This window comes from Diorhabda carinulata, chromosome 1 (genome assembly GCF_026250575.1).
Source record: "Diorhabda carinulata isolate Delta chromosome 1, icDioCari1.1, whole genome shotgun sequence".
NCBI lineage: Eukaryota > Metazoa > Arthropoda > Insecta > Coleoptera > Chrysomelidae > Diorhabda > Diorhabda carinulata.
The window spans coordinates 31,735,595-31,758,830 of NC_079460.1; the positions used below are offsets into that span (position 1 = coordinate 31,735,595).

General features: G+C 29.8%; 1 protein-coding gene across 38 annotated transcripts in view; it reads left to right on the top strand.

The window, feature by feature from the left end:
- The window catches only part of LOC130899146 (patronin), a 90,766-nt gene that overhangs the window by 58,518 nt on the left and 9,012 nt on the right, over positions 1-23,236 (top strand). For 5 of the 38 annotated variants that reach the window (XM_057808945.1, XM_057808953.1, XM_057808961.1 and 2 more), the window contains exons 7-20: positions 1,525-1,663; positions 9,120-9,307; positions 9,807-10,022; positions 10,503-10,896; positions 11,034-11,293; positions 13,735-13,863; positions 16,084-16,208; positions 16,384-16,601; positions 16,809-17,082; positions 18,608-18,999; positions 19,079-19,374; positions 19,445-19,651; positions 19,996-20,232; positions 20,570-20,608. In XM_057808945.1, coding sequence (XP_057664928.1) covers positions 1,525-1,663; positions 9,120-9,307; positions 9,807-10,022; positions 10,503-10,896; positions 11,034-11,293; positions 13,735-13,863; positions 16,084-16,208; positions 16,384-16,601; positions 16,809-17,082; positions 18,608-18,999; positions 19,079-19,374; positions 19,445-19,651; positions 19,996-20,232; positions 20,570-20,608 — 3,114 coding nt within the window. The remainder of the gene's footprint in view (positions 1-1,524; positions 1,664-9,119; positions 9,308-9,806; positions 10,023-10,502; positions 10,897-11,033; positions 11,294-13,734; positions 13,864-16,083; positions 16,209-16,383; positions 16,602-16,808; positions 17,083-18,607; positions 19,000-19,078; positions 19,375-19,444; positions 19,652-19,995; positions 20,233-20,569; positions 20,609-23,236) is intronic. The other 33 variants (XM_057809037.1, XM_057809116.1, XM_057809126.1 and 30 more) reach the window with 11 other exon arrangements.

Genomic DNA, 23,236 nt, shown 5'->3' on the forward strand with positions numbered 1-23,236 from the left:
ATGCTGTTTTTTGGTGGTTCCTATAAAACTATGAATGAAATTAAATGTATCAATAATTGCGATTCTGGGTGTTTCACAAGATTTAAATTTTTGTATCTAAAAATACAATTAAAAATAAATGTCGACACAAATTATCGTTCATTTTTGGCTGGATCGTTTCAGTGCAAAGTTTTTAATTACTGTTGATGAGTTTAAAAAATTAATTTCGGAAAGTTAAATCAGTGATCTTAGCAATTTCAATGCATATTGAATATATTTGAGCCTTAAATTGCCGAATTTTTATGCCATTTTTTTCACTTCCTTCCCAGATACCACAAATTTTAGGTCTTGCAAGCAGTATCTCAGAAATTCCAAAAATTGCCATTATTTTAATTGTTCAAACCTTCATTGGCCACATGCTTTACGTTTTAATTGTCACCGTTGTTCAGAAACCTCTTATATATCAATAAATATAAATAACGAAGTATGTATGTCAATTTATATGAATAAAGGTTTCGTCCTCTATGTAGCAAAATCTGCACGTTGCACCCTCTAAAAATAAATAACCATACTTGCAATAGATTGAAGCCATTTCTTTTTATATAATCTTGGAGCAATAACTAGTGAATATTACTCAATTAGAGGGAAATACAAAATCCGAAATAGCTCTCAGACCTCGTTTACCAGATATATTTTTTGAGATATGCTATCATGTGGGTATCCTTGCGTTTTTAAGAAACCTGAGTACTACAAATTGGATCATTAGGCTCCAATTAATATGCAGAGGCGAAAATACACATTTTCAAGTTTGGAACTGGATGGCTAATTTCTTTCAATCTGGATATACCGAATTATTTTGACAAATTCCTTTGAGATGGTCAGATCGTTCAGTTCTATTTTATTACGAAATTGTGAAATGTTCTTTAAATTCGCTACCCTCATCAAATTGAATTCTTCGAACTTTATCAGATATGTTTCTGTAACTTTTTTTTGGGAGATCAGAAAAACTGCTGACAATGTTTCCCAGCTCTTTCGTTTTCCAATTGTCTGTTGTCGCAAATGTACTACTTACAAAGAGTCGGGATAAAATAGTTAACGGGACAATACAATGAATATAATAAGTAATTTAGTATAAAAAGGTTGATTCGGTTATAATTCCAGATATATAATTAAGCACATTGTAAGTTGGAGTAAGAAACCTTGCCCGTAAAGAGCCATCATTTAACCTGTATCTTAAAAATTAACACTGATTGGAAAAATAATTTGGGGGCATTTTTATATCGCTTGACATTCTTTTTGCTGGTTAAAAAAATTTATAATAATTTTATTCTCAATGTCAACGAATCGTTTATATTTAAAATTGTTTTTATTCCCATTTTTTCAAGTATTCAGTAACTTTTAAAATAACCGAATTCTACATTCTTTCATAAAAAAATCTTTTATATGAAGTCTGTGTTATTAAAAACGTTGTTATATCGATATTAAGAGTAGTCGAAATGAATGAATTGCGTTTTAACTACAATTGAATTCCTTTTAAAACCTACCGATGTGGCCGTAGAGGGTTTGCCCCAGAGTAATGCCCACGGTGTGATGCATAAACGTAATCTCCTGCAGACGGTAATGGTACCTATTCCGGATCTGCGTAGCGGCATTGATGACCCCGCAGATCCTAGTGCTTTTCAAGGTAATCTATTTCTTCTATCCTCTTATCGACGATCGTATCTTCAGATCATATGTAGCTCTAGTGATCACATCTAATTTAACATTTATGTTTGCGCATGTACTAACACTCTTTAAATTAAGACGAATCAAACACTGGTTATACGAGAATTTGAATATTCATAAAATGTTTTACTTTTCCAAAATTATATATAATTTGATACTATTATTACCAAATTGGTTCGTTGAAATTTCCAGATAAATTTAAACTGAAAGAAAATCTCTCAGCGAAATCGTATAAAATGAAAAACTTATATTGTGTGGGAATTCAAATGTTACCACTATGTTGTGCAGAAAGCATTTGATGATTTAAGAAATATATACGAGTGACGCTCTCGACGTACGAGTATAACTACACGCAATAATTAATAATTCCCTTTTAGAAGCAATAACGACGGTAACATCTACAGTAGACCTTGTTTGTCATAATTTGTCTGAATTTGTACCTTCTTTGCCCCGAATATCATGTAAAAATTGAAATATAGTTTTTAATGAATTCTACCGAGTTTCAGGTGATAAACAAAATAGTTTTATTTATTCAAATCCTAGTAAAACCTGTGTTGTTTTAGTAATGAAATGTTGAATCATTTCCAAATCTGTACACCATAAAGTATCCAAAAACTTTCATTATTTTTATTATTTACTATTTTGAAATAATAATAGAGAAAAGTATACCTCTATAAATTACATACCTCAGGGGAAAGGAAATATATCATTAAAAAAGTTAGTACTTATAAAGGTGAAAACAATACCACTAGCAAGGTACTTTACTAGGTAACTAGTTTTTGAATTTTGTGTAATAGCTTCGATTATGGACAACATAAGTGTTTACTAAAACTTATTTCTCAAGATACATTATCAAATGTTATCTTTTAAGCTCTGAACATTCTAGGAGAGTGGTTTAACGGAAGAGTAACTTTGTAGTGGGAAATTACTTTACTGTAATATATTATCTCCTTTTAACCCCATGGGTTAACCCCAAAGCATGGAACAGTTGGGCTAATTTTTCTGCAACAATAACGGACGTTTAGCTCCCACCTTCCATATATAACTTTTTGTGAAAATATTGTATACCCGTTCGGTTGCAACATTTACTTCATTAGCTATGTCACATACGATGTTTTAAAAGTAAAGAACGACTCCCAAATCATTTTATGGAGCGGAGGTTTCATGATAATATTCATATAACTTAGGTTTCTTCTTTGTTCTTCCACGTAAAAAAAACATGTTGAATTTTTATTTCATTCTCACTTAAAAATATACAATATATAAACATCGCTATAGTGAAAATTAACTCTTCCGGTTAAACCGCTTCCATATTAATTTTTACTGAGATATTCGTAATATTCTATATTTTTTCTAAATAAATAACGACATAACTGGTGTCTGAAGCATTTTTTTCTATTTTCAAATATATATTAAATGAACCATAAACTCATTTTTATATAGTAAACGCATAAAATTTCACTTTTATTTATGCAAGGAAAGGTAACGTGCATCTTAGTCAACGGGTATGAGGATCAATTATTTCGTTTGCGAAATTTTTTAAAATAAGTAAATTATCTTAAGAAAAACTTTACAATTAAAACTTTCTGTTGTATCCAAGCTTTCATTTGCTGCTAAAATCAAGTTTTAACTAATGAGATAAATAATTACCAAAAACGTAGAAAGTAGTTCCCTAGTAAAGAGACTAAGGATCTGATGGCATCGTTTCCGGCTACTTAACATTTTTTTTTGTAGTAATAATTCTTCTCAATCTTTTACGTTCCATTTTCAGCTACCGGCTCTCGGACTATTCTAATTATAAGTAATATTATCCTTATTAGGAATTTCAGTGACTATTTTTATCAAACATAATAAATATATAATATCAATTCTTCGCCAATTCATTGCCTTTTCATGATTTTATTTTCCATTATTATCAGTTTAAGATAAATGTCTTATCAGAATATTGATTAAACTGCAATGAAAAAACTCCAATTTATGTGTTTTGTGAAGGTAATGTGTTATACAACTAATTTTTACAAACAAATCGAAAATGTTATAATATGATTTTTTTATAAAATGAAAACAGTATTTCAGGTATTTTTATTTTGACTATTTGATATATTTTTTCGTCAAAAATTCTAGTTATTGTTGTGGGACTGTTGCAAGCAAGCACCAACATCAAAGTACTCATTTTAATGTATGTTCTAAGCTTTCGAATAACTATATATTCATCATCAGGGAGTTAAATAAACGAGAATTGCACTATTCTACATTTTTCCTGAAATTTTTAATTCATTTGGTTTAGAAAACAATCTTCAAAATGAAAATAAAACAAAAATACGAAGTGGGAACAATATTCGTTTTTCAACATTTTAGGAGGATGAATCTTCTGTTATATTCTTTCGCCATATCGAGTTTGATTTTGGGAAATGATTTTAAATTTTTGACAGCTACTTAGCCAAAAGCTCTAGTGATGGTTTGAACGTATCCAGTATTTAGATGTAAATATTTGCCAACCATTTATGAATGTTATGATTTTTGGACTGTAGCAATCAATATTTATGTGTTATTGTCATTTTGAACGAAATGAAATGTAAAATTTCATGAAAAATGCATTATGCCGTAATAATTCCCTGATGAATACAGAGGTTTTCGCAAGCTTGATATATGTATTGAAAAGAGTTGGTATTGCATACAGACCCACGGTATATATATATATATATATATATATATATATATATATATATATATATTCAACATTTCATTGAACAGTTGGGAATAAGGCGGCTTGTTGGGTTTAGTTTGCAATTCGCATGTTATAAATCATAAGTTATTTTTAAACCACAGTTTAATACTTAGCATGATTTGTATGTATTAATTTTTTAAATGAACAGTGAATAGTGTTTGCGTGTCATTAAGAAAATCGATGTAAATAAATATGGATGAGACAAAAAATATAGTAATATACTTTTACTGTTTGTAACGTAGGTAATTGGCAAACATTCCTGACCCTGACATTGCGTAGGTATATGTTAGAAGTGTTTGCTCACTATAGACTTTGACTGACAGATGTGAGTCTAGCTTTGGAAATTTTTATTTAATTTAAAAATGTTACGTCAACCAAAAAGTTTTATGTAATGGTATATAGATCCACATTATTTGTAACCACTTATAGGAAAACAATTTCTAAAACATTGCTATAGCTACTGTCCAATATAATATTTATGCAAACTTGAGTGGAAATGAGATCTATCGCAAGTATTTCTGAATATGACTACAGACAATAATTGCATGCTCTTGATATTTTATCCACATAAGCCACGGCCGCTTTATCGTGAATTAAAAATATGTAAAAGTTGACAAAGTGACAGCGTTTAGTGTTAGTGTTGTGATAAGCATGTCTACCTTCAATCAATTTACTAATATTTGTAAAATTAGCAAAATGTAAAGCCAATTTTTTATACGATTCTTATGTAATATGTACCAGAGGCATCTTCAATTGGAAAATAATGATTCCTACCATGTTGAAAATTCACGTACTATAAAAGAAACCTACACGAGTAAACTTTTGGTGTAGTGTAATGTGTTCATTGAACTACCAAGCAATACAAACAGATCTCGAGTCAAAACTATAGATAATATACCACAACATTATCTGCAATGCGTCAATACTCAAGTATCATCAAATTTGTCCTCCTGGTATAAAATAAACCAACAATATCAAGTTCTTTGTAGCCTAAAATATAGAGTAGACAAATATTTCTCTGAGTCAATGTCAAATCCTGCACACACCTTTATCCAAAATCTACTGAATTTCTGTCATAAATTACAACAGGAACCTATATATGAGGATACAACAATTTATACAACAACCAATCTAGACTAATGACTTCCTTGCTCTAACAGAGGGAAAGGACAGCAAGCAATAAGAAGACTGAGAATGGGTTTCACTTTGCTCATAATATGCTTATCTTATATCCCTAGACGTGCAGGAAAGTGAAAAAGCAATAGCTTCTTCCTTAGTTATACTTTTAATCTTATTCCACGAGTGAACGCGAATGCGAGAATGAGGACAGTGTGCTCGTGTCCCTTCGCCCTCACCTTCCTGCCGCTCTGGTTCGTGTCGGTTTCTCGAACTCGAGCGAAAGGTCTTGAGAGTATAAGGCGAGACAATTAACTACACTGTCGCTCATTTTTTTTTTGGTGGAATGGAGTAAAGATTTGTGCACTATTGCTATAGAATTATGAAAATGAAACCAATCATTTGGCATCCTAATCACAACTACAAATAATATAGGTACTACTTTTTTTATTTCTTGTGGAGTACATCAATCACCTTCTCTGTTTTCGACTTTCATTTTTTAATTAGGTGATACGAGGATTGCCTTTTCAATTTTTACAAAAAGTGAAACAGAAGTGAACAAATTCGCAACAAAGTGTTTTATTGTTTTTCGAAATATTCGCCTTTAAGGTCTGTACATTTTTGCATGCGCTCAAACTAATTCTGGAAACATTTTTTCCACTTTGAAGCTGATATCGTACAAATATGATTTTGAAAGTCTTCTTTAGGAGAGGAAACAAATGAGAGGAAAATGAGAGGAAATGGGGAACAAACAAAAAATCATTAGGCGATAAATCTTGTGAATACGGACAATGAAGCATTAATTCGATGTTTATCTTTAAATATTTCGTTGTTCATGTTGCGCTTCATTGGAGCTGGCAAGCGGAATCCCTTTGGAACATATTTTTCTCAAGCCTAAATGCTCATGCAATGCATTGTATTGCAGTCTACGATATTATAAGAGACACCTCTATCTGTCTGAAAGTCACGTACCGATCTTTTTTAATCCTGTTGCACTTAGAAATGATGTTTCTCGGAATGACAACTAATTTTGGCCGACCTTCTCGACATTCACCACCGACGGACGCAAGACCATAACGAAATTCTGAAAACCCTTGTAGTCATCTCTGATGGTGCTTCTTTACCAAAATTATACGGAGCCGTTTATGCATTATTATTGAGTAAAGCTTAAAATTATTAAGTCATTCAACGTTAGCCTTCACGGGTGATTTCCTTCCCAGGCGAATTTTTTCGTTGCTTATTGATTCGTTTAAAAGGTATTTTTCATTTTTCTGGAGAATTAATTAAGTGCGAAAAATAACAAAAGTTTTCTATACAAAATTGAACCATTATTTCAATTTTCCTTGAAAGAAAAAATCATGTTTTGATTTGCCAAAGCAACACTATGTAACTAGCAACGCTAAATTAAAATCAGAATTTGGAATAAAAATGAAAACATAAATCCACTTATAGGGTCACAATTAATAGGGTTAACTGTAAGCATTTTCAGGTTTTTTTTTTCGTGGAACATAGCTATTCCAAATCAAAGTCTAATATACGGTTTCCTTTTTCTGTTCTTTAACACAATTTATGACACTTGATAGTACTAGGATTTATTAGATACGGATTAAAATTGTTTTAAAAATGCTATTGCAATGTATATATAATACATAGGATTTGCAGATTTTCACTTGTGATAGAGTATTCAATTACGATCGATTAAAGTTTTTGCCTTTAACAATTATTTCCGTAGAAAAAATGAAAAATTCTCTTAGACAGCCAGCAAACTATTGTGTTTTCAAAACAAAAAAATGCATATTAACAATTTATATAAACGTTTATTTTATAAAAATTTCCAAATTGTAGATAAATCAATATTATTAATTGGCAAATTCTTAAGTCTGAATTTCTTGAATTCCATTAAGTATATGTTCAAATGAATACACTAAATTCAAATAATTTTATTATATTCTGTGGCGCCACGTTCATTTCCTCTTAGCTATCACAAACATCAAAATACTTGGAACACACTTATCTAGTAAATACTATTTATCCTGTCCGTCAACCTGATTCATCAGTTCAATGAAAAATTTGTTAAATTTCTTTTTTTTCAATCTTCTTATTCTGAAGTTAAAATAATGAAAGGTATTTTTCTCGCGTATTGTATAAACGATTATACTGATCAGAGGTACTAAAAATTAATTAATTAATTAATTGTTATATTTTAGTCAACACAATCAAATATTACCGGAAACGTTATAATGTTTATAATTGATATTAACTATAACAATGGTGAGAACCACAATGTGATCCATTATTATTAATAATAGGTGAAATAGTTCAAATAACTAAAGATTAATCAGTAAATACTATTCTAAATCGGTTATCGCAAAGTAGATGATAAAGCTGATGTGCATCGTTATCAATCATTATATTGTTTAATTCGTACACTGAAAAGATATTTATAAATAAAGAAAATGTAATACTGACAACAATAATGAAAGTGCATTAAAAATTTGCCCACAAAAATCTTAAATGGATTTTTCTATTGTTATTGAAATGGTGAAATATATGTTTCTAAATTGGCTTGTTTTAAATGGTAAATTATTTATATGCTGCTGCCACTACTTGTACGTCTCCAAAAAAAAACAATTTTCTGCAAACCTTGAATTACACATTTCTTGCAACAAATATAACACCAGAAAATTTCGTAACATATCGCAGTAACGGTCACTATTCACATTGATTGTTTAGCCTCGTTGATCTTTATGAAAATAAGGACCAATAATTCCTTTAGCAGACATAGCAGCCCAAACAACGACCTTTGGGCTGTGCAGGGGTCGTTCATGCTTTCGTCTCGGATTCTCGACTGCCCACTACCGACAATTTTGCTTATTAACATGACCATTCAGGTGAAAATTTGCTTCGTCGCTGAACAGTATGTTTTCAAAGTTGTTAAATCCCTGCATCATTTCGTTCGCAAAATTCAGTCGATTAGTATAGTCCGTATCCTTCAATTCTTGAACCAATTGAATTTTATAGCGTGAATTAAATATTATATACTTGCCAAGGAGAGCACGCACCTATTTTATTATGAGAGAACCAACTTCAAATCCAATGAATGGACAAGAAATATTTAATGAACTCTGGCAAGTTCTTGAGAATAATCTATTGAAACTAACCATAAAAATTTTTTTATTTAGTATATAACAAATAATACGTGAACTATTTAAAAAAGAAAAGAAAACTAATAGCAAAATATTCAGTCGTTAAAAACCGTCTAAATAATTATTGAATCTCACATTAAAAAAATATAGAGCTTGGTCTGTATCATCACGAGTATGCATAACCACATTTTTTCAAATGAAACTGACTAAAACTCTTAACATTGTAATCAATTTCATATTTTTTTATTTTGAACGTTGTTTTTATTGTATTGGTCAAATACTTATTTTTTGCAAACTTGAAACTCTGAAAAGTACTTTTATTTAGTCAACATATACCATTCATAGATCAATCATCTCTGTGTTTTATGTGGTTTGTTATTATCAAATGAAATTTTATTAGAAAATTAATATAATTTTATTTTTAGTATCAAGATCGACACCTACTCATCAACCTCTTAGAAAAACAAATTCACTTCAACACAGCGTATCTGACATGACAGAAGATAGTTTGCGACGTGGGTCTGAAGAATCTTTTGTTGTACATAGAGGCAAAAATATACCAACACTTAGATCTGTCGTGCAAGACGAACCACTAATTCCTGTTCGCCTAAAGGTAAAAATAACTTATAATTTTGATTTCCAAAAAATAATTAAATTAACTCTAACGGTCCACATTAAATCTTATTGTAATGTTAAACAAACTCACTTTGTTGTTAACGTTCGGAATTATATATTTGTTGTATTCAACATGCTCTGTCTGTATTCTATAAATTGTTTTTTTTTCCATATTTTTCATATTTCAGAAGAAGCAAAAATATTATCAAACATAAACTTTTCAAAAGCTGGTGTCCAAAAAACTGCACAAGAAGCTTTCATTTCATTATGCCATCATTATACCTTTCAATTGTGTTTTTGCTTGAGGAATTCTTTATTGTTAAATACGGCATTCTATATAGTATGAAGCTTTCCGTTAGTATAAGGTCGTCCATAGTGATCCATAAAAGATAGACTATTTTGGGTATCATTTTTGAACTTCAGAACTCTGAAAATTTGGTCGCATTGTTGAACTAAAACACTACTAGAATTAAAATGTTTTGTTTTTCATTTTTTAGGTAAGCAAAGAAAAGCAGAACAACGATAGTAAAGCAGACGAACGAGGGGAAATTGCAGCAGGTAGACCTAGTAATTGGGAAGAGAATAGGAAGAGTACATATGCAGGACGAAGAAGTAGAAGAAATTCTACCTCAGAAGACTCACAATTAACAATAGAGAATTTTGGTGGTAGTCAGGATAATTTGAATTTTATTGGAAGAAATCCAGATAAAGAGGTTAGTTAGATCTAACTTGATATTATGCTTATTGTAATATATAGAGAATCATCTAAAATTCACCGCCCTGACCAATTCGCACTTATACGGAATAAAATGGTGGTCAACTGATCAAATGACAATAATATTAACCGAATATATCAATATATGCAAGGTGATTGGAAAATGATTTCGAACTTCTCTTAGACACACACATCCAATCCATTAGTCTCAGATTATTGCGTTATTGACAAGGGAGCCAAAAATCATATTTCTAAGAATAATTTTCATTCGTTCTTTCTTTCAACGACTCTAGTGGGAGCCATTGGTTTGATAGCGATGGTCATTCTTTTCCTTTATTTTATATTCACCAACATTATTTCAACCTCTGTAAACCAATGATGGTCACTTTTGACCCTTTTTGTGCGAACAGTATGTTGAAGTGTGACCACAGACGTGAAATAGTAAATAAATATATATAAAAAAAATTATTCATTGTAGGTGGCAGTGCATGTAGGTAGAAAAATTTCTGCTCCAACTTTTCCAACTGCCATAGAAAATGCCCCAGTTAGATCTACGTATCAAGACGCGAGAGGCTCTTTTCAATTAGGTTATGAAAATTGTTGTGACGAAAAACAAGATAACGGTACAGAAAAATATAAATTAAAAAGGCAACTTAGTAGTGATGATATAGCATTAAGAAATTTAAGCTCAAATGTAAACAAAGAAAATATTATTAGAGATTTGGTCGATGGTGACATAACCAAAAGGATGAGCTTTGCTGAACTTGGCAAGCAGAAACAATTGGGGGAGCATAAGGGTATACAACTAGTCTATATGAACGATAAGGAAGAATATCCACAGAAATCCAGTTTCTTGTCAAAAATGGGCAATGGTAAGTTGTATTGATTTAATGTTTTCCTATCCTGAAATAGATTAGATTTGTCTTCGACAATTTGCCAAACTTCAAATGTGAGAATTTTTCACTTTGGTAAGTTGTATGAGCTATCAAAAGGATTGTTTAAATTGTAGGTAGTGAAAAGAAAACAACTTTCGCAACTCTACCCAATACCACGACGTGGCAAGAACAAAGCTCACAAAATCAACAGGTGACAGCATCAAATGGTGACGAACATCCTCCCAACTCAATGAATATACAACTTAGTGATATCCGATTAAAATTGGAAGAAAAACGAAGACACATAGAAAGTGAAAAGCGGCGAATGGAAATAGCTATGAACAAACAACGTCAAAAGGTTGGAAAGGCAGCTTTTCTTCAAGCAGTAGCCAAAGTAAGTAAAATCATATACTTGAATATTATATCATTACATCGATGATTTGGATTTAATATGCATCAAAGTATTATGTTGTGTATTTAGACTTGTATATTATTTAAAAATTGTCATATCAGAAGTGGAACTAGTTATGTATCTATGTCTTTTATATAATTGTTTTTATTGTTTTATACATCAATAAGTGTTTATGTATTGGAATACTATAATTTGTTCCTCTTCAAGTATTGGCTGAGTAAAAACATAACGTAGAATATTTCAATGGTTATTTAGATACTATACACTATATTAGTGGATTATCCTATAAAAATGACATCAAATACATGTAATATTCTGATTCATGAAATTCAATTCAACAAACAAAACCTGATAAAAATAGCAGGACATGGATTAAAGATTTCCTTTAACACATCAAGTGACAAAGAAGTCTACAGACGTTTTTATTCAAGCACCTGTTATGAAAATATTTTGGTCGAGTTTTACATTCATTTAGTATTTCTTGGTAATGTTTTGAAGTCTTCCCTTCAGTTCCACTCTACAGTGTTGCCTATCTATCTAAGTAAAACCTCTTTATTCTTTGAAAACTAATATAATAATTCATTTTTTGTTAAATTTTCTCCTATAAATATGTTACGTTGTTGACTTATTCTAATAAAAAATCTAATATTAAACTGAAAAATGTAAGATTAAAGGTAAATTTTTCATTATATATAGGTATTACTTGGTGATATTTTTTCAAAGTTAGCTGAATTGATATTACCAGAAGCGTCTGATAAGTGTCCAAGTTCTACCGACACTAAGTCTAATTATTTCTATTAGCTAGAGTAGGATAGCTCCTTTATTGCTTGTCAACTAACTTATAGCTCCTCATGTATTAGATATTAATCTTCTATACATAAACACCAAGCTTTAAGATAAGAACACATGGAAATTGTGTGTCTAAGGGGTCTTTGTTCCTTTTTGAAGAGTAATTCAAAAAATCTTTTACATTTATTGAGAACATCAGGTTTACTAAACACACAGTATAGAATTTATTGATCAATTATACACTATTCCGGACATTATTTTTCAAGGTTTATACAGTGATACAAAATTACTGTGCAACTACATAAACCATTAAAATATTCGTTTGTAAGTGTATTGTATAAAATGTTGAATATTTTATTTAGTAAAGTTTTTTAATTTTATACAATACTCAAGCCTACTAGAGCTCCTCGGTAATGTGTATGTCTTTTTTAGCTAACTGAATTGGTAAGACTGCGTTTGACCTTTTTTTTGGAATTTCATTTGTTGTGCTTGTTTTATAAAATACCACTAATTCACAAATGATACCTGGCATTTGTATACACATAGTTCAATTCTAGTTTTATATTAATTGCATCATTATAATGTTATCTAACTATAGCCATTATATTTTTGCAATATACATATGTTAGGTATTATTTGTATGAATGATTAAAAAAAAGTAGTTTTCTTAAGATTTAGATAAATACATTTTGATCTAGTAGATTGAGTGCATGTCATTTAAATCCTGACCTAAAGTAATTATTCTATTTAAAATCTCTTTCATTAGTTACAGTATTTACAGTTACAAACTTGAAAGTTAAATGAATACCTCTGTAATTAGTTACGAACCTATAAATTTAAAAAGACACTTTTAAAGTAAAATTAAATTCTCTTAACTTAGTCTAGTTTGGAACATGACTTAACAAGTGCAAAGTAATGGTCTAAGGAAGTAGGTGTAGGTAAAAATTTATAAGAGGGCCTTTTTTCTCCACTGTAAATGCAGAAAACCACCTTGATAAAAATTTGCCCACATATTTTGAACTTAATTCGTTACTTATAAACAATAATTATATTCAGCAACTTGAATAAATTGATAATAATAGTTATGATAAAAGTTATGATATAACAGCTGTTTTTTCAATGTTTTACTTTTCCTTCTTATATTTCTAATAGTGCCATACCTTTTTGGAGTTATAGTAAAATGGGGAATAATTTTCACTATAACTCCGACATGCTGCAGAAGTGATATGGATTTAACAAATCTGTTTTAAAATTAGATTTCTGATCACTCATTTCCTGTACGTGATATGAATACAGAGTTTCATACCATCAATGCAACAGAGTTAAACAATACTGAATTAAATCAAATTATTAATTCAAGTGAAAAATTAATAGGACATATTCTCTATTATTTTCTAGCAGTTGTATGGATCTAATTAAACGCTAATGTTATGCCTAGATATAACCATGTACATACTTTTTTGCAACTTAAAGTTATTTTATTATGTCATACTATAAAATCTAAATCATCATTGTAACCTGAATATTCCTGTGCACTTATTAAGTTTAATTTTGCACCATCAGTGAGCTAAAACTTTCACATAGTATATTCAATGTGCACCGGTGAAGGTAATTTATTTGTAACTAACTTTCAGGGAAGAGGTAATTTACTTAAAACAAATGATGCCGGGTCTAATATCTCGGCAGAGGGTTCAGAAACTCAAAGTCCCCCATCCGAATCTACTTCTCCTTCACCAAAGCCTCAGAGGCCGTTTACCTTACAGGTATTTTTTGTTTTGGTTTTGATTTTTGCTTTTTGTAGTTATTTGCTGAATGCATATTCTGATTAGATGTGTTACCAAAAATGATTTGAGCTTGAACTTAGTTGTAATTATTCTCTTAATCTATCAATTTTTGTTCATTAATAGGAAGTTTATTACAAAATGTGCTCTTAGTGGATTATACTACAATAAGAATTGATTCGGGCAGCAAATAAAGCAAAACCCTCGTTAACATGATATTTTTATATTATTTATGTTTTCCTAGACAGTTAATCTCATTCAGTTCACTTTTTTGAACACTTGTTTGATGTTATTTAGTTCGCACCATCATACACAAATTTTTGTTACTCCATCCCATTGTTAACATATTTTTTGTTGTATTGGTGCAATCTGGATAAATAGACTCGCGTTAGTCCAATTGCAGATAATAGGAAAACTTTGTTCTCTTCAAAATCGAATGATTGTCTCCTAACAGAGTCTCTTAACATACATTTGAGAATCAATTCTTCCCAGGTAAGTTTTCTCTTCACAGAAATTTCATCGAATTTGTAAAACTGCCTATTTCAATTCATAATTTACGTGACGTCTAATGCAGCACTCATATATTTCTAACCAGTATTGTTAGATTAATTATTTTTTATAATTATAATCAAACTTTCCATTATTGAACAAAAACTATGTACATTACATTAATATGTAATTTTTGTAAACTTAAATTATTGTCTGAAATGCAAATTCATATTAAAAAAATTAGTTTCTTGTTTTGGACTGTTTCAGATTTATGATAGTATTTTTTTAGCACACTCTTAGTGGTTCAGAACATCAATTCAACCACGCTTTTGTACATTTTTTATATATTTTTTACTTTCGAATTTATAACTCAGCAGCATATATTATGAATTTGCGTTTGAAAAATTATATATATATATATATATATATATATATATATATATATATATATAGATATATATATATATATATATATATATATATATATATAAATGTATTATTTTCCCAATTCCATACATTTATTGAATAATTTTGTTGATTTTAGGTCTGTTATTATAAATAATTTCTTTTTAATAGAAATGATTTTTGACAATTTGGCCTTAGCTTTGACAAACAACCCCGATGAATATATTAACAGATGACCAATCTCAAGAATTCCAAAATACAATCTACTACAAAAATTGTAACAATGTGTTTTTCAAACAATACAAATAACTCTGATTTAAAAATATATCAACACCATAAAAACAGTTTCAATTAAGCATGTAATATCAAAAAACTTACATTATAAATAGTTCTTCACACAGAATCAAATATAAAAAAGAGAATTTTTGAAAATGTTTATGAGTAATATATAAATGATAAGAAAGTCCTTGTAATATCAAATTCAAGCAATTACTAATTTTTTTAATTCTATATATATATATATATATAATATATAAATATATATTATATATATATATATATATATATATATATATATATATATATATATATAATGTATAAAGAAATTGGTAATTGCTTATTTGTCCTATATTAAAACTTGAATTTTTACAATTGAGAATGGGAAAATAATTGAGGATAATAATTTCTTTAACAAAACACTTTCATTGTTAAAATAGACCTAAAATCAAAAAAGTTCATCTAAAAAAATATGAATTGTTTATTTTCCTTGAAACATATTTAATATTTTTTAGATTTTTCACGTTCAATTGAGCATCTGAATTGTACAAATCTAAGGAAATTTATGTATACATTGGCATCTTTATGATACTAATAAATTATCTGGGTTATTCACTATTCATGAATATTCAAATATACTTTTCATTTAATTTAGAATGTTAATATTGAAAACATCTCTAATTTAGAATACAATAACATTTTACAGTGAAATAATATTCATTTCTAACTTCAAAATGTCAGTCTAATAAAACATATTGCAATAACACCACACAGTAAATTTAATGCTTAACATTAAGGAAATATTTTGAATCAAGAAAAGTCTCAAAGATAATAGAAATACTTAAATTACGACTATTGTGACATCAGTCTATGTCAGTTTTTATTTACATTAGAATATGGAGATTTTAATAAGGTTTACATATCACTTTAATATATTTGCAGTGAATATAAAGAAGCTGCCATCATATCTCAACTTGATATTCACAAAAAAATTTTTAATATCAAGATCTTATAATTTACTTGTATTTTAAGGAAATCAATGAAGATGTTAGTAAAATCGATAGAAAGTGGTCGGATGAAACGCCTACCTTTGCAGAAACCAGAACTCCAGATTTGGAGAATATGGACCTGGAACAATATCAGCAGTCCATTGCTCAGTAAGTATAATTATTTATAGTTCAGACTTTTATATACATATATTTATATAAAAAAATGAAATTTGAATTAATACTAAGCTTAGATTTTTACACTTTGTATTTCATACATTATTTTATATTTTATAATAATATAATTTTTGAAAAAATGTACAAAAATCTTTTATTTATTTTTTAGAATGAACTCTAGTCTTCACGATATACAGTCAGATATGCAAAGATTAGCTTCTCAACAAAACCAGCTGCAACAACAAAATATAATTGCTCAACAACAGAGACAGATACATGCTCTTCAACAACAACAACAGTACCAGACTATACAGTCTCAACAACATATACCTCAGTACACTTCGCAACAATCTTACCAACCTCAAATATATCAGCCACCACCACCAGGTAAGAAATATCTGTATAGAGATTAAAGCTAAAGAAAATATCTACTTTTTGAGTGATCCTAAAAATATTATATTTTATTGTATGAAGTTGAATAATTAAGTGAGTGATCAAAATATTTGCATAATTGTTTTGTATGGTTGAAAGCTGTTTTTAAATTTTAAAGCTGTAATTTAAATATAATTTTGAAACGTCTTTGCTTTGTTCTAGTTTACGCGCCTCCATTACAAACATCCTCGAGCGCACCACATATACCTCAAACTTTATTTGGTCAACCCAGAGGGCAAGGTCAATTCTTTTTGCATGATCAGTCCTCAACCATTTCGCCAGCTCCCCAAATCACACCTCAGAGACGGACGTGGGCGCAACAAACTCAACCACCTCCAATACCAATTGAGTCATATCATCAACCGGAATTGAGAACTTGGAACAAGACTGGTGGTCATGGAGATAGTAGAGGTTTTTTGTTACATGATACAGATAGGTAAGTGTTTGCGAATGTTGTTTAAATGTACATTAATCACAATATTTGCAGTAAATCATTAAATAGGATTACTAATTTTTAATAACACCATTATCCAAAATAATTGTACTATTTATATAAAAATAAGTGAGGAAATGTTTTGGGAGAGGATGCAGTGAGTATATTGCTTGTCAATCATTAACTATACATAGTAACAATTCGGTTTAAGAAGTTTACATCGTTTTAAAATCGAGCACAGACCAAATGCGATGCTTCTACCCTTGCATGCTTTTGGTCAACATTCAAACATTTGTGGATCCATTTTGCAGCAATTTTTCTCATGTCCAAATTGACGTGAACTATGTGATGAACGCGTTCGTATGAAATATTTAGTGCTCCAGATATCCATTTTAGCCCAATTCGATGGTCTGACAAAATCATGTCATGAACTGCATCGATATTTTCGGGGACTGACACAGAAAATGGCCTTCCCGATCGGTCATCACCTTCAATGGAAAATTTACCTCTTTTGAACCTTGCAGTCCAATTTTTCACGGTCGCATACGAAGTACATTGATCACCAAAGGTATTAAGCATATCTTCGAAAATCTGCTTATCTCTTAAACCTTATAAATACAGGTACTTGATGATGGCTCGATACTCAAATTTTTCGATTTTCACAATTTCGGTGGACATCTTTTTTTTTAATTTATTGCATAACTCTGGTTTACTTTTTTGACGTCAAACTTTACACTAAAACTTCTAATAAGTAATTGTTCGTTGCTATGGTAACGCAGTATTTTGTTTAAGTATGGAACTGGTCTAGGCTAACTAGATATCAATATATCCTCGTATATAAAATTATCCCTTCGGGGGAAATTTTATTACAATTACGATCATCAAAATGAGTAATTTGATTCTAACTTAATGTACTACTTGAAAACTTAACTAACTGTCTCTTTAGCAATCATTTTGTTCTATAAATTATTCACTCTAATGTTATCGTGTACACTAACCAAGATATGCTTCGCTTTTTCACTGACACTATACACTAAACTAGCTCGAAAGGTTTGGTCCTCTTGAGTCTCCTGTTCAAGTTCACATTGTCCAGGAGCTGGATTGCCTCAACACTGAAAATCATTCATTGACATTTTCTGGATGTGAGGTAATAGAAAATTTTTTCTGTGTTTATAATAAGAAAGTTCTTCCAAATTGGCAATTGGAAATATTTTAAATGTGTTTATTGGTTTCTATGTGAGTATAAATTTTTTGATTAAAGAGACTCCTGCCTCAAAGAGTATTGAATAATGTATTAGAATTCTTTGTGCTTCTTGTCATATGTGATTTGTTTTAGAATAAGTGTAGGAATAGTTATTGTAGCAAATATTACTGCGTCTAGAATTTTTGCATAGGATAATTTTACATGGATAAGAGTTTACTTTAATAAAATGAATAATTCCATAGAAATTATAGTTAAGGTCTTTATACTGAGGTGCGATATATATTTTTCCGAAGCATTAAATGTGTGAATTATCTTTTATTACAGATATCAAGAGCAAACTAGGTATCAAGAAGGGACTCGCTATTCAGAAAGTCCACGTTTTTTTGACAGCAAGTACCAAAACGGAAGTGGTGACGGTGACCATATGCTTCACCACTCCAATAGCTTTACCTTGAGTCAACAACATCACACTAACTATGGCACATCGCATAGTACACCATCAGCTTCGCCGCAACACCGTAATATTCATCGACAAATTTCTCAGCTTTTAGATGAAAGTAAACGAGCACCAGTCAGCCTGCAACAAATTGAAGCAAAGGAACCTCAAAGAAAGAGTAGTATAACGCATGCACCTATTCCTGCACCATCAGCGGACGATATGGAACCACAAAATATATCATTTATTGGAAATTCTACGCCTGATAAACTTAGTGAAGGTATTTAATATCTATTCCATTCACTTTTTAAAACAAATATTCACAGTTGTGTAAGTAAAATGAAATATTACAATTTTAGGTCTTAATCGACTCAATATAACGTCAGGTAGTAGAACTTACAGAATACCGTCCCCTACGCGTCCCTCGATTACACGGAACTCATTCCAACCTACTCCTTCGCCGCCGACGATAGAATCTGTTCCTTTAACCGAAATTAGTAGTCTTGAAAATGACCCCACTAATCAAAAAGGTTTCTATATTAGTTTTGATAATGATCAACCGAAACGACCTAAACCTCCATTAAGAACGAAAAGGATGTCACCAAAGAAGGAAAGGAGTTTTGTTCAATCTACCGAAGATATATGTGATCGAAAGGTAAAAAAATCAAATATTTTCTTTTATAAAGAGTGTAATCTAAACTAAACATAATATAAACATTTTCCAGGAAGAAGAGAGGTTAGAAAAACAAAGGCATCTGGAAAAACAATTAGAAGAAGAAAGAGCAAAGAGAAGTGAAGAGGAGAGACGACAAATGCTGATTGAACAAGAGAGGGAGAAATTGAGGGCAAAACGAGAAGCTAGTCAAGAAAGGCAAAAAGTCAATGCCGCCAGTGCTATAATTATAGGAAACGACCTCAATAATCCCGATCCCGTAGGTTATTTTTATGAATTGCCACAATAGCTTAGTATCAACTTTATTCTCATTCTGTGACTACAAGATGTTGATAGAAGTTTTCAAATAACAATTTCCGTACATTTTAATTATTTATTCCGAAACTAATGATGCCAACATTCTGTATTATTTTTACGATATCATGTCTTCTCTGAGGCATCTCTGCTTGAATTTTTTACTGGCAATTAGAGAATTCACTTAACTGGTCATTCTAGTTTATTATTATTAATTTTTTGTAAATTCGCTGAGGATTAATTTTGTGCAGTTGAAGATTCATTGTTTATGATCCAATAAAGATAATTATTATTTGAAAATATTAATAGGATTTGGACTATGAACGAGAACGAAAGAAGGAGAAGATCATGCTGTTGTCGTTGCAAAGGAGACAGCAACAAGAGGAGGCAAAAGCTAGAAAGGAGGCAGAAGCTCAAGCTAAGAAAGAAATGGAGAAGTTGAAAGAGGAAGAAAAGGCAAGAAAAAAAGAAGAACAAGCTGCTAGACGCCAAGCTATTCTAGAACAGTACAAGCTTAAGAAGGCTCTCGAGGAGGCCGAAAGAGAGGTATGCTCATATTCTTTCTCTTTTTTAAACTTTTCAATTGTTCACATCATATCATTTATCTGGAAGTAGAAACAAACTTTTAAGAAATTTCTGAAAAAACCATAGCCATATTTTTAAAATAAGTTGAACGTTAGAAAGTACTTGTGCATTTAATTCTATGCATACTATATGTGGCTCTGATAATAGAAGAAACCATTTTAAGAAAAATATCTTTTTAAAATGTCATTTATAATGATTCATCTTACTCATATCATTTGAATGGAAACACCTCACTTATCCTTCATCTATAGGATTGATTTTCAATACTGGACTTGTATCTAATTTATTGAAATATTAGGTTCGACGTACTAAATCATGTGTTGCAGTATTTGTTAACGTAAGTAGTGTGCAGTGTGGCTTTTTGCTCTCTACTCTCGAATTGCAGTGTGTAATATTTCAATTAGTTGAGCTTTTTATACAAGGTTAAGTACCTTACCGCTTGAATTTCTAAGCTATTGTCTCAATTTTGAATTATTAATTGAGATCCTCGCAATATTATAACTTTTGTAATGAAATATTTCTTATATAATAACAGATTTAATTTTTTTCTCTCTATGATTATTCAAATAATAATGAAATGTGTGAACGACATCTGTGAATAGCAGTTTGTTATTCTCTACTATCAAAATAATCAGAATCTTACCTTAATGAACTATTTTTTAATAAAATTTCCAAAATTTGATATAGGTAATAAAAATTAGTTTGAATACAAAATATTGTCAACATTTGTTCACTAAAATGCAATCAATAATGCTGTATATATATATATATAATATATATATATATATATATATATATATATATATATATATATATATATATTTATATGTATATTTATCAGATTGATATTAAATTGATCAATTCCAATGAACAAGGCAAATAAATAAATAAGAAGAAAATAATTAGTGTTTTGTGCTCTTTATTGAAATTTGTTGAATAAATATGTACTAAATATTGACTCACTAGTAAGTTTTAGTTTATACTAAAAAAAAAGGAAAGTAGTAATTCATTTTCCATTTCACATGTACTATCATTACGTAAATAATGGAGTTGATTGCAGTCCATCCATGTATGTCAAAAGTTTTGAATAAAAATAAAATGTAGAAAAGTCATAATTAGATCTCTTATCATTTTACATATATCAGTAGAGAAACATTTTTTGCCATGCTTCAATCGATATATGGAATTGAATATCAGTGATCACTATCACTACATATTATAAAACAAAGTCATTTGCCACGTCTGTCTATCTATTTGCGATAAACTAAAAAACTATTGTAAGAATTTTCATGTGGTTATTATCAATAGATATAATGATTCCTGGGAAAAGTTGAGTGATATGATTTGTCAAGGTTTTTGTGTTAATTAGTTTAGATATGACTATATTGCCCTTTTATAGGCATAGAAAAAAGTCTTGTATGACATCTATGGATCTTTTAATGGTAGCTTACTATATTATCTAAGATTAAAAAAAATAGTCAAGTAATCGGAAAACTATTTAGACGGATATAGGATTACTCCTTATTCATTTAAATACTTTAATTTCCTTAAACATTTCATACGCATTATTATAATTTTCCCCGTATAATTTAAATAATTATCTTAGCTTTCGCAAAAACACGCTCTAAGATAAAATCAAGCGTATTCCTCACACTGATGAAGGTACTTGCTTTATGCAATGTTTAGTTTATGAAAAATATATGTTTGTATTTATACGTAATCCGAAACTAGTTATAGTGTTGTATAAAGCAGTTTATTCATGGAATTGTTAAAAGCTCGCAATTTTTTTCGGTTCGTTTCCTCTGCAGGCGTAGGTAAAATAATGAATATCCTAATTCAACTGATAAATGTTATTCGTTATTAGTAAGCAAATACACTCAATATTAAAGTTCAGGCAATTGATAAAATCATTAATGGAATTATTACAACTTATGCCATAATTTCAAGAAGAAAAATCATAATTGGGTATAATATTCTTATACCTATCACTTTGGAATGCAGTGGAATACTTTTACATTATTTGGTGACGTGCCTTTTCAAAGTTGATATGTAATAAAGTCAAACACGTTTTAAAGAGTTTCATACAGTTTACCTATTGCAGCTATTAAAAGATCTATTTGGTAACAAACATGGAATGCACGCATATGGAGAAATCTATTTTTACCCTTATGATATATAGTAGTGCATATGAAGTTTAGACCAGTTACGAAATATATTTCCGATAATTGTGGTCTATAACCTATCCATATACTAGAGGAGGCGAATACAAAGTAAATGCTGTATTTGATATTTTTATTGTAATGGATAATGGTAACACAAGAAATAATACTCAACCATAGAAGTATTGGTATACTTTGGTTAGCCTAGGTCTGAATGCTTAGCAATACAGTATTTTAGGGATTGAGTTTTTTGTATTTTTACCAGAGGAAATAAAATAGTACTTTATATTTATCTATATATAACCATTTCTAGAACGAATGATATTTTACACAATTTTAGAAACGTTCTTGCTTACTTTTTTATATATGCAGTTCAGGTTATATCATAGGGAATAGATTTCAATATATTAGTAAACGTAATCGATGTCTACTCTATTAGTACTTCTTCAAATTAACTGCTAAATACGCTAAATAATAAAGCAATTTCTGATTGACTGGCCTAATAGTTCCTTTTTAAAGTTTGCTCTTCATTTTATGATTTATTTTTGGATTGCACTTTAGGGATGCTTGGTTTCTAAACATTAGTCAGTGTTGTCATTCTTTACCTGGAGTATCTTGAATGATCGTGATTTAATTAAATCACATTTTTTTATTATTCAAATCTTTGATGTGAACCTTTCACGATGTCGTTCATATATTGGTCTCTGGTAATTATAAATTTTTGTACTAATAGGATAAAAAATAATGAAAAAATAAAAGTTACAGAAAAATACTGTTGTGAACACAAAAGAAATAATAAAATAGCT